Here is a 13817-nt window from a genome sequence, read left to right as displayed (position 1 = left end):
ACAATAGAATTCCTATACTTATTACTGATTCATGATAAGAAGAAAGATATTTTCATATTAAATATTTTTCTTCTACAAAAACTTTAGTTATCTTTTTAAGTTGTTACTGTTTCGTTAAAATATCAAAAATACAAAAAATATTTAAATTTTAAATTCCTGTAAAAATAATTTTTAGTTTAAGTAATTATCTTTTTAAAAATAGAAAAATTTTCTAAACGGTGAATATTGCATAATTTTTCCTGTGGGTTCGATCTTCAGGTCTTAATCAAAAAGTTCTATATTACTTGATAATGATACGTATACTTGCGCGGTATCCCAATCTAAATACATATAAATTAAAAAGTTAAATTTTTATTTTTCTTCAGGATCAAGTTTTTGGTTTTATTGCAAAATAAGAAAATATAAGTGAAAAATACCATCAGAATTATTGCTATACTTTGCATAAGCATTAAGTCGGGATCATATACAAGAATGTCGTCGAAGTACATTGCCATAAATTTTTTGATGTGGGCCTGAAATAGCTGATTCATCAGCCTTATGAATGTGCTGGGTGCATTAAACAATCTGAAAGACATAATTATCCACTCATATAATCCATCCCAGGTTTTGAAAATTGTCTTCCACTTGTTCACTGACCTCATCTGAATTTGGTGGTACTCTCTGCGTAAGTGGATCCTGGAAAAGAGAATGGCTCCATTCAACGGATCTAAGATCGTCCAGGTATGTGGAATCAAAACTTGGTAGTAATCTTGTTGAAAAAACCAAAATATTAGTTTCCACAAGGTTATTATTGGTTCCCATCTGCCACGTTGGCACGAGGTGCCATCATATAGTTGGCTACAGAACTGCACTTAATATCATCACTGAAACTACCATGTGGTGCTGAGGAACTTCTTGCCTGCTGTGTAATCATCTTCTTCCTCGAAACTTCATTTTTTTCTCTTTGGCTTCGTCTCCAATATTTTTTTCCTCCGTTGGACACCCCCATGCAAAGCCCTTGTACGAATTGCTTTTGTACTTCCCTTTTGTAGACAAATCTAATAAATGAACTCGAAAAGCTTTCTTCCATGGTGTAAGCAAATTCATAATAACAAGAATAACTTATTTCATGTCATCGACAGATAGCAAAGCGATTGCATCGTCAATGAGAAACCATTCGGTTCTCTTGAGTCGAGAACTGTTTTCCAATTGGACCGGCAACTAGAGTAGTTCAATGCTGGTTCACTGCAAATTTGATTTTTACGCCCATTCAGACTGGCACAGCGCTCGGCTCCCGGTTTGACTGGTCTGACCAGCTGGTCCGATCCAGTTTTCAAAATGGTACATAATATGGTTGTATAGGTGCAGGTATCCCACTCTCCTTAGTTCCCTCTAGTTGGACCAGCGCCATTGCCATTGGAGCATCCAAAACCGACTACATGAATGTGACTCTTGAGGCTAACTTCTCCTGTGTCGTCTAAGCCTCTCACATCCTTCATATGTAATAACACATGCTTTTTTCCATTCTTTTTAAATGGTAAGTATTCTTGAAGCCATCATGTTGAGTTTTGCGGTCGAACTGCCATGGCCTCCCCAATTGAATAAGGCACGTGTCCATAGGAACTGGATCGCACCACACTTGCTCCTGTAACTAGTCTTCAATTGAAAATTCAACCTAACAATGTTGTTCCACGTATATCTCCTTACCCCTTATGATCCAGATAAGGGAGTAGGACTGAGGATGTTTTTGTGTGGCCAACCTCAATTTTTTCAGCATCAACATGGATGCTACATTCTCACAGATCCTACTGTCGATAATCAAATTGCAAAATTTTCCCTTCAACCTACACTTGGTGTGAAAGATACTGTGCCTTAGCCATGACTGTTCCCTCTTCGACTCCATTTCTACAACTCTTTGTATGACTAGCATCTCACCCTCGTCTCTTTGGAGTTGAACCTCTTCCTCTGAATGATCTCCTCTGATTCCTCTTTTTGCACTTCCTCATCTACGCCCTGTTGCATGAATGAAACAATTTGACTCATGGGACAACTGGAGGCTATATATTTATAGTCGTGGCATCTGAAATATCTCCAAGCACGCATTGTACTTGGCGAGCTACACTTTTCTAGCTTCTTTCCACTCACATTTATGTTATCACTTTCCTATCCGGTCTTTCAAACTTTTCTAGCGATACTGCGCATATTGATAGTTGTAATTATTTGAATGAGGGCTAATGCCTGCTCTATTTCTGTAGCCTTTTCACCTTCAAAGCTAAGGTCCAGACATCTCACAATGGCTAATATGGATGTAACTGCATAATGTTGTTGATGGTGGGCTTCAGAACCACCCCAGCCAAATAATAGGCTATAATGTGTTCCTCTGGCTTGAACAACTCACACTTCATGTGTAACTGGTTAAATTGCGTTATGAACTTTTACACTAAGAGGTATCTCTACTCCAAGTGGTGGAGTCTCAAAAATATATCATTGCGGTAATGAGGCGGTAGGTATTTCCTCTGCATTTTTTTCCTCAACTTTTCTCACTTGGGAATATTATCACTGCCTTCTCTCTTCATTTGTCTCTAAAAGTTTTCGCATCACAAGGAGGTGCTCTTCTTCAACTTGATGGCTGCTAGTTTTACCTGTTTATCTTCTAACATATCATTATAGTTGAATATTCGTTCAACGTATTACAAACTGTCGATAAAGTCGTCTGGATCAATACCTTCATCGAATTCCAGTAGATCAACTTTAATGCCAAAATTTCCCTGTCCTCTATATGTGGTCTTCTCTCTTGGCCTCCTCTAATACTGAATTGTGTTGGGGTTTGTATTCCTCATTACTGACGGCTTCCCTATAGAATGGATTCAAATCCTTGTCCCTTTCTTCCCTTTGACTCTCCAGATCATGATCGAGCGTAATCTTACTCTGGGTTCCCTCGTTAACCTCTACAAGCCTTTGTTGAAGTCAACATATCTCTTGCTATATCTCATCTCAGGTAAGGTCCGACATATCTCATTGGTGGCATGATTATGATTTGGGGATTGGAAGAGGTGGTTGATGATAAGAAAGAAATATTTTGGTGGGTAGGGGTGAGTAAAATAGATGCTAGGAAACTCTAGGATAGGACAAGGGTTGTACCGGAGTTAACCCGGAAAGCAATCAAATAACAATTTTATTGCCTAAAATTTGATGGAATCACAACAAAGGTTCCTAAAACTGGAGATAAAATAACACAGCACAAGAGACTCTAAGGCGAGGGTGAAGGTGATGAATCCTGGTTGGACAGCAGGTGTAGGGGTGGTTTGGAAGGTTGCGACAGCATGTTAGGTTGCGGGAAGGGAAGGTGGCAGCAAGTTGGCTTGTTGGAATGGAGCAGAAGTACATGAGGGTGATTTGGTAGGTTAGCGGCAGCAAGTCAGGTGCAAGAAGGCTAGCAACAGCAGGTAGAGGTGCTGAGAGGGTTGGCGATGATAGTTAGAGGGGCAAGTGAAGTTGGCATCAAATAGGCATACCAACAGGGTGTCGGCGGTAGGAATGGGGAAGGTGGGAAGCATAGGGAAGAGGTCAGTTATCTAGGAAGAGAAATATGGAGAGTATTTGTAGAGATAACCACCACCTCAGGGTAGGATACAACCAGAATGCCACATATCCTCAGGTACAACCGTAAGAAGGGAGAACCATGTCGACGACAAGAAATCTAAAAGGTGCAAAAGACTAAATCCTAACCAACAACGAAACATTTTTAAAATAGAGATAATTAAAAGGGAGTAACAACCCTTAACCCTAAGTATGGCCTGCCAGTTCAGACTCCTTGTTGGACTGGCCACACCCTTGTTGAACTATTGGCTGGTTCAACCCTAGCCCCTACATCACAATGGGCTTGAAATTAACCAAGGTAGAAATAAATGATTGGATAGTGAAATTAAGTTTTTTATTATTTATTTATATCATTAACAGTTTAATGTTGAAATATTAGTTGAATGAGTAACTAAAGAAAATGATTTAATTAACATATAAAAGTTAACTTTTCTAATTGCTAGTCTTGCATCCTGAACACATTATTTCCTCTAGATAATATCTTATTCAGAAACACAAACCTGAAATATTAAAATAACATAATAAGTCATCTAAGATAACTAGTGGAGCGATCACGCTTCTAAACCACAGTAACCCAAGGGAAGAAAATAGTAATATATATATTGTTCTTTCATATTTCATTATAGAAATTCATTGAATAATATAATTCATATATTCTTGACATTTGCTCAATGGAATTAATCTAAAACTCTCTATGCATTAACTTTAACTTTACTCTTTGATGTTTAATCTTTAACTCTATTACTTCTTGTTATTAACATTCACATCTATCTCATGATTGTTGTCAAAACATAACCTAACACCTCACGGGTATATATTATCTGGTCAGCAGAGCTGTTTTTTAATCTAAATTACATGATTGTCTGTAGTGGAAACGTGCACACTTTCCCCATTCTTTTGTCGCATAACGATTAGTGATCTAATATAACAATTATTTGAGGTGATAGGAGAACATCTATACGCACGGCTACAATGGCGTTCCCTACTTGTACCTTAAGTGGGTGACATCTTCTTTCATGCACACAAATATTTATGCATACAATTTTTTTATTTTATTCAAGAAGACATACATAACTTTCTTATAGGAAACATTGCATTCATCTACTAATGAATAAATGCATGTTTACTAGAATATAAAAGGCACTCAAGAACCTAATAACTTTATAAGTAAACTATTATGCAAATATTTATGCAGGATTGTTAACTCGCATAATTTTAAAAGTCATGTAATAATATGTTAAATGCATTTCTACTTGAATCCGAAGATCATGCAATAACCAAATATATGCACCTTAATTAGAATGTGAATGTTATGAAATTTTTAATATATATATACCCCTACTATAATTTAAAATTCATTCAATAATCTAATAATTTTATTGAAAATTTATTGTGCATCTATTTAATACATATACTTTTTATCTAAAAATATGAAAATTTTTACATAATCTAAATCTTATTGGAATAAAACATAAATAAAATCAAGCATACATTTAGAAATAATGAAAATTATTGAAATTTGGAAATATAATTATTCATTTTAATTTTTCAATAACCTCTACAAAACTTATTCCTCCACTTTACATCATGTCATTAATTAATATAACTCCAATTTACTCTTAATATACCCTGTCTCTTACCTTAAGGCTCGGTTTGCTTCTTCTCACACCCCTTGCAAATCGGCTTAGTTCTATTCTTCTGCTTGCACATTCTGACATTGAATTATAATTTAATGCATAACACATTTAATTAAATATTCTAATTCAAATTATAAAATTTATCTTTCTTCGTTCTCCTCCAATTTAAATATTCTTCTGCCATTGATTTCTAATTTAAGAAAATTTATATTAATCATTAATATATTTTTAATTTATTAACTATTTAATAAACACAACAAGTGTACACTTATCTCAATCATCCCTTCCTTTGCACAAACACTGACCTCAATCTCTTTTTTCTTTTAAGCCAATCACTTATCTAGATTTAATCATTGATATTATTTTGTAATGTCTAGTATAATTTAATAAAATTTAATTAATGAAATAAAAAATTTATATTATTAAAACACCAAATCTTTTCCTTCTCATTCTCGCCAATGTTTTTTTAGAAGCAAAGTATTAGAGCAAATTAACTGCCCAATCAATAAAATCGGGCTCCACTCAACAAATCTCCCACTTGGAGACCGGTACACAGACTACGTCTTCTTTCTCAAACTGATATCCTCCACCTCTGCAACTCAAGGCCCCTATCTTCAAGCTAGAAGACCAAGTGAAGCTGCGCACAACTTCTGTTTCTCAAGAGTAACACCCTTTGTCAACATATCCGCAGGGTTCTTGCTTCCACAAATTTTCTCAAGCAACAACTGTCCGTCATCCAACAATAATTGAATGAAGTGATACCTGATCTAAATGTGCTTAGTCCTGGATTGAAATGCTGGATTCCTGACAAGAAATATGACGCTCTGAGCTCTGACTATCAGCTCTGACTATCACTGTAGAGTATGCCCTTCTGATTTTTTTTGCCCAATTCTTTCAAGAAGCCCTGTAGTCTATCATCTCCTTTGCAGCCTCTGACACTGTTATATATTCAGCTTTTGTAGTAGACAACGAAATTATCTTCTGCAGATTAGAGCTCCATGATACTGCAGTGCCGCCAATAGTATAAATATAGCCCGTAGTACTTTTTCTAGTATCAATATCTCCAACTAGATCAAGCTTCAACATAGTCTCGTACCTCTGAACTCTTTCCTAAGAAACACAAACAAGTTTCTGAAGAGCCTCTTAAGTACCTTAAGATCCACTTCACTGTTTCCCAATGTTCCTTTCCTAGATTACTCATGTGTCTGCTAATAACTTTCACTGCATGGGCTATATTAGATCTGGTGCAAACCATAACATACATAAGTGATCCAATAGCTGAAGCATAAGGAACCTTACTCCTGTGATATCGTTCCTCCTCTGACTTGGGTGACTGATTCTTGTTGAGTTTGAAGTGACTTCCCAAGGGTGTGCTAACTGGTTTGGCCTTATCCAAGTTGAACCTGCTAAGTACCTTTTTCACACTCAGCCTGAGAGAGTCTCAGCATGCCTCTGACTCTATCTCTGACAATTTTCATACCAAGGATTTGCTTTGCCGCTCCAAAATCCTTCATTGCAAAGTGCTCTGACATCTGCTCCTTCAAATTATTGATCTCCTCAATACTAGCACCTGCAATAAGCATATCATCCACATACAGCGTAGGAATTGTTAAAATATCTGACATAGCAACAGTGATCTGTCTGACATCTGTTGTACCCTGCACTGTGCATGAAATTATCAAATTTCTTGTACCACTGTCTAGGAGCTTGCTTCAGGCTATAAAGCTCTCTTCAATCTGGAAACTGACTCTTCCTTTCCCTGTACCATGAACCCTTCAGGTTGGTGCATGTAGATGTCTTCTTCAAAATCCCCATAAAGAAAGACTGTCTTCACATCTAACTGCTCAAGGAAAAAGATTTTCAGTAGACACCATAGACAATACCATTCTGATGGCTGTAAGGTTCATCACAGGAGAGAAATCTCGGAATAGTCAATACTGTGCTTCTGCTGAAAACCTTTTACAACAAGTCTAGCCTTGTACCTCTTACTGCCATCATGCTCAGTCTTCACCCGATATACCCACTTGTTGTGGAATGCCTTCTTCCCTGTTGGAAGATTTGTTAACTCCCAAGTCTGATTTTCTAGCAGAGAATCTATCTCCTCTTTCATGACTAGCTCCCACTTGCTCTGATTTTCAACTTGCAAGGTTTCTTCATAACTCTAAGGTTCTTCACTATCTGTCATCAGAATGTAGTCCAAAGTTGGAGAATAAAGTTGTGGAGAACATCTAACCCTTTCTGACTTGCGAACTACAATTGTAGGGGTAGACTACTCTGAAACTGACTGTGGAACAATAGGAGTGGATACCCCAGATACACTCTCCTCGTCACCTGCATCTCTGCCCTGCACAGTGACCTCTGGTAAATCATCAAATCTTACTAACTCAGATTCATGCAGTGTTTCAGAAACTGTACTGGACTTGTCCTTGTACATAACCTTCTCATTGAAAATCACGTTCTTGCTCCTTATGATCTTCCGACCCTGATCATCCCAGAAACGATATCAAAATACCTCATCTCCATAGCCAATGAAATAACACTTCCTTGACTTAGCCTCAAGCTTTAGTACGAGCATCAGGATTAATGAGAATATAAGAAAAATATCCAAAAGTCTTAAGGTGAAAAAATTTGATCTCTTTTCCCACTCCAGAATTTTTCAGGTAATTTACAGTTTAATGGAATAGATGACCTTCTGTTGATCAAATAAACTGCAGTACTGACCGTCCCTGCCCAGAAAGTAGGTGGTAGTCCGACGTTCAATCTCATGCTTCTAGCCCGCTCATTAATGGTCTTGTTCATGCACTTTGCAACACCATTTTGTTGTGGTGTCCCCGGAGTGGTCTTCTCCATACATATATCATTAGTTTGAATGAATTTAGCAAATTGACTTGGACATTGTACAGACCATCAATCTACTCACTCAGACCTCAGATATTTCAGCTTTAAGCATGTCTCTGTCTCAACCATGACCTTCCAAGTCTTGAATACACTAAATACATTAGATTTATATTTCAAGAAATAAACCCATACCTTTCTGCTATGATCATCAATGAATGTAACGTAGTAACGAGAGCCTTCAAGAGATGTCACTGGAGCAGGACCCCATACATCTGTGTGTACAAGATCCAGTTTTCTTGTCTTTGGCATCCTGCCACCTTTCATGAAAGTGACATTTCTCTGCTTCTCCATAATTCAACTCTCACACATGTTGAAATCAACTGACTTCAGTTCTGGTAGCTTGCCTCTGGACTGAAATTCCTTCATACCTCTTTGACTCATGTGGCCAAGTGTAATATCACAACTCTGCTGTGTTGTCTGCAACAGTAGTATCAACATTGTTAATTAAACTAGTAGTCATATATAGCTTATCTGTTTTCTTACCTCGAGCCAGTACCAGTGCTTCTTTAGTAATCTTCCAGGCCAGGTGCTATCTGAGAAAACTATTGAATGTCCACATTCATCAAGCTGCCCAACAGAAATAAGGTTCTTCTTCAGTTCAGGAATGTGTCTGACCTTTTGCAAAGTCCACGAGTCCACTTATTCTTATTTGGAAGTACAATGTCAATATCTCTCATTCTTACCATGTTCAGAGTTTCTCCATCTGCCAGATATACTTTTCTAAAGTCACCTCCAAAATAATTCCGCATTAATTCCCTATGAAAAATTGTATGGAAAGAAGCTCCTGAATCTAATATTCAGTCATCAACAGAACTATGAACTGTCAGCGGTAGTGCATCCTGTGATTCTTCAGTCATCACATTTACACTGTCATTCTCCTTTTTCTCAGGATTCCTGCAGTTCCTTTTTATGTGGCCAGTTTTGCCATAATTCCAGTAAGTTACTTGTTTACCATGCCTTGACTTGCTCCTGTTTCTGTTCTTTAATTTTGATTTTTCCTTGTTTGAGTTCTTGTTATGTGATCTCCCTCTGGAATCAACATTTAATGCTGAACTGGAACTGAGATCTCGCCAGAATCTTTCTTGCGCACCTCCTCAGCCAAAATCAAATCACGAATATCTTCATTTTTCAATTTTTATTTATTAGCAAAATTACTAACAGTCATCCTCATAGCTTCTCAGTTATTTGACAATGAAGCCAATAAGATCAGTGCACGTATCTCATCATCAAATTCAATTTCCACAGATCATAATTGATTTGTGAGGTATTAAAATCATTCATGTGTTGTACAACAAACGTACCTTCCGTCATCTTCAAATTGAATAACTTTTCCATCAGATATACCTTGTTATTCGCCGATGGCTTTTCATACATACCTGACAGGACTGTCATAAGATCTGCAGTTATCATTTCCTTAACAACATCGTGTGCAACAGATCTCGATAGGGTCAATCGAATAACCCCCAGAACCTGTCGATCCAACAGGTTGCATTCAACCTCATTCATACTTTCAGGTTTTTTCCCCAGTAACGGAAGATGAAGTTTCTTCCCATAGAGGTAGTCCTCTACTTGCATTCTCCAGTAACCAAAATTTGTGCCATCAAATTTCACGATCCCTGAAACCCTCACTTCATCTGCAACCATTGACTCTAATACCAGTTATTGTGGTATATATGAATTTAAAAAGATCAACAATGAAGCGAAAATTAAGAATGAGAAAAATTCACAAAAAAAACTAGTTCACAGCGGAACACACAAGTTTACGTGGTTCGACAAATTGCCTACATCCACGGAGTTACAGAGGATTTTACTTATTGAAGAATTTATACCGTTTGATCACAATGACAATTACAGGAGAAAGTCTCTCACTTTCTCACTCTTTCTTCTTCTCACTACACCGAGATACACCGAAAAAATAGAAAACAAAAAATGGAGAGAAGAAGCACTTGCTATTACTTTCTTTATTCTCACCGTAAGCCAAAACTCACCGAAAAAGCCTAAGGGAGCCAGATGCCGTGCGTTCCTCCTTCCCTTCTTCTGCCGTGATCTTTTTGCTTTTTCCTAAAAACCAACCACTTAGGGAATCGTGAAGAAGTAATATATTAAGAATGGCTATAGACACCCCTCTTCAAAATCAATTTTTCTGCGCTTAAAATGGTGGCGGGACCCACCTTCCTTACTCTCAAAGTGAAGAGGCGGGAACAGTTAAAAGTGGCGGCAGGGAATAAAATTCAAGGCAAATATTAGAAGCAAATTAACCGCCCAATCAATAAAACCGGGCTCAAGCAAATTAACCGCCCAATCAATTAAACCGGGCTCCACACAACATTTCCTTTTTCTCCTACGAACAGAACAACCTCGACACCATCTTCCAGCAACGCCTAATCTCGGGTAGGACAAAACACACAATATCTCCTTCTTCTCTGCCTTGCCTCGACTCTGTCATTCTCGATTCCGATTCTTCTTTTGGGATCCAATGATAGAAAACGAGGGGATAAATTTTATCATTTTGATTCCCGGAGAGCATCGCTTCTCCTTCGAACAACACAGATAACTTAATTTTAATTTAATGATAATGTTTTTTTTAACTGGTTATTAAAGTTTTACTATCCAGACAGTTTTCTTTTTCATATTCATGTCATCCAACTATGCCATTTTTCATAGACCGTATTTGTAAGGTTTTGAATCAGCAAACTTATTATGAGTTTTCTTTTTCAGAAGCAGTATTTGTAAACTTATTTGTAAGGTTATGAATAAACAAGTGATTAATAATTTGTTTCGAATTAGTATCTAGCTCAACCATTACGCTACAAAACTATTTGTACAGAATTATTCTTTATTTTGACTTAGTTAAGGGCCAGTTAAATCAAGGATATCCAGAGTCATTGTAGAATCATTTGCTAGCAACAAGCTCAATACAATATTACTTGACTGTTCACACTGGTATGGCCGTAATGTTATTCACTGCAAGTTATCAAAGCTGCGAACTAGCCAAAAAGGAAACATGCAAGTATAGTGGCATTCAATAATAATTCTGGTGCTGTGCTATAATTTTTGACATCGGCCTGCATTTTCAGAAGCCTGAATTGCTGTTATAAAAGAAGTTCTTTCTTTGAGACAGCCATCACTCTAATATTTTTATTATGGTATAATATGCAATTCGTTTATAGCTTATTATTGATTAAAAAAAAAAGGTTGATAGGACCATGATGTGAAGGATGGCATGTGTTTTCCTTCTTTGTATATTATATATTGATTAAATATGTGGTGCATTAATTTGAATTTTTTGTATATAATAATACGTGCATTAAAGTTTTAGCCGGCTATCACATTATGCTACATTATTTATATATATGCAGGGGCATGAGATTGATTCTTATGGCATTGGAACCCATCTAGTGACATGCTATTCTCAAGCAGCTCTTGGTTGTGTTTTCAAATTAGTTGAGATAAATAATAAACCCCGGATGAAACTTTCTGAGGATATTACAAAGGTTTGCATATAGTAATAATGGGGCATTTACATCCCACATAATTCTTTTGTAATTACATATCTAACATCTACACTTTGATTTGTACATTTATAACACTAAAAATCTTTCACATCAAAAATATCATTATTACTCATTTTTAAAGAGTGAAATAGACCTTTTCAAGCGTAGTTAAAGTATAAATGTAAAGACTAAATTTTAGGTGTTCGAAATATAAATAAATATGTAATGTTTCTGTTACTAATTTGAACCTCAGCTGTTTGATTATCTGCTGCATTTAGGTCTCCATACCATGTAAGAAACAATGTTTCCGGTTGTATGGAAGTGAAGGATTTCCATTGGTAGATATAATGTTGGGGGTGAATGAGCCATCACCTAAGGTACTATCCAAAACCCATTTTGATCGATTTTTTCCCTCCATTTGATGTCTAAATACCGAGTTCTTTAAATAAAACTTTCATTCTGCAAATATTAAATTTTCATTTAGATAAAACATAGTTTATAGTAGATCATCTGCACTGAAATTTGAAAAAAGACTACTAGGGTTTATTCATTTAAACTAATTCTCAAAAAATTGAATTCTGATTGAAGGGCTAATGACTTCAAAATATTTGTTGCTATATCTAAATTATCTTTTACCCTAAAATATTTATTGCAGTAATATATGCTATTTGTTTTTCCATCATTTCTTCATTTTTTGAGATTTTTTTCATTATTATATATTTTTTATCATTCTCTTCTCTGGTCTTAACCATATATGTAATGTTGGAACTTACTTAAGCTTAGGGTGAGCAATTGCCCAACACGTACTTCGATATTTCTCTATAAATGATAAAAAAATTTAATCATTTTTAATATATTATAGGTAATTTAGTCTTTTTTGCTCACTACATCCATCTTGACATTGATGCCCTCTATCAATATAATTTGTCTGACACTTTTATGGATACTCCATCAGTATCCTCTATCGATATCTCTATTGAAGTATTTTTATTTCTGCCTTCTCTAACATGGATCTTGCTGCCGGCTCTGTGTCTGATTTGTAATACTCTCTTTTTGTGATCGGTCAACATCTTCTTAGACACTTGCAACCAATGTTAAACAACATCCCCAGTCACTAATATTTCGGAATTTAAGCTGACATCAATGCCTTCTTAATGTTGCCGGGGAGTGTTATCATATCTAAATTATCCCATGGCATAACTTATTTATAATAGAAATTCACACTTTTTATGGTAACATTTTTCACTTTTGAGAATATTTTCCAGTCTTATATTTTCCTTAATTATATCTACTTTCTCATGCAAAAACACATATAAGCTTTTGCTTTAAGAAAAAACACTCAACAGAAATAAAGTTTTTTTCCAATTCTCTCTCTACCTTTTAACACTATCATTTACAGTATAAGTAGATTAACTATGGTACATCCAGGGTTCACATCACGGTCATCTAAGAATTTTGCCAAATGTCTACAGGTTGGTGAACGTATTCTTTGTCGTCACCCCTTCATTGAATCTAAAAGAGCCTACGTTGTGCCACAGCGTGTGGAAGAGCTTCTAAAATGCTATTGGCCGGGAAAGTCATGTATGCATCTTCACTTGACTCTTCAAAAGAAAGCTCGCACAACCTTTTTTTTTTTTTCTTTTTACAATGTTTCACATTGAGATGAGATGAAGTGATTTTTTTGCACAATGAGTTTAATCTTCAATGCAATTTTTCTTCCAGATGAAAAGAGAGAAGAACTACCATCACTGCAAGAAATGAGGAATCATTGCATGCAGCAGTTACAAAAGATGAGGTCCGATCATATGAGGAGGTTAAATCCAACACCGTACAAGGTTCGATGTCCTGCTTCCTTGATAATGTTTGTATCATTCTAACATTTCTATCATGCTGATACCACAATCTATGTAACTTCTATTGTTCAGGTTAGTGTGAGTGGCAAGTTGTATGATTTTATCCATTTTCTATGGCTCAGTGAAGCACCGGTTGGCGAACTACAATGATGCTTTGATATCTCATCCAAAATTGGGAGATCATGTCACCTTATACCTCTTCTGCCGGACTTGACAAAATGTCTAGCCTTTCTTATTGTTCATTACATTGTGCTCTATACCTCTTCTGCCATTTTTATCTGTAATTGATTTATTTTTAATACAGCTCATTTTTTCTCATGTAGATCACACACAACACACACACACACACACACACA

At 36.2% G+C, this 13817-nt stretch overlaps 1 protein-coding gene across 3 annotated transcripts in view; it reads left to right on the top strand.

Annotated features, from left to right (window-relative positions):
• Positions 1-13817, top strand: part of LOC110031486 (nicotinate phosphoribosyltransferase 2-like) — a gene marked incomplete at its 3' end in the record, with an annotated part of 87415 nt that extends 73598 nt beyond the window's left edge. For 2 of the 3 annotated variants that reach the window (XM_020734701.1, XM_020734700.1), the window contains 5 exon segments: positions 11474-11608; positions 11887-11985; positions 13081-13189; positions 13331-13443; positions 13534-13817. In XM_020734701.1, coding sequence (XP_020590360.1) covers positions 11474-11608; positions 11887-11985; positions 13081-13189; positions 13331-13443; positions 13534-13611 — 534 coding nt within the window. 3 annotated transcript variants of the gene reach the window in all.

The sequence above is a fragment of the Phalaenopsis equestris genome, unplaced genomic scaffold, assembly GCF_001263595.1.
Source record: "Phalaenopsis equestris unplaced genomic scaffold, ASM126359v1 Scaffold000833, whole genome shotgun sequence".
Classification (NCBI taxonomy): Eukaryota; Viridiplantae; Streptophyta; class Magnoliopsida; order Asparagales; family Orchidaceae; genus Phalaenopsis; species Phalaenopsis equestris.
This window is presented reverse-complemented; position numbering and strand designations above follow the sequence as displayed.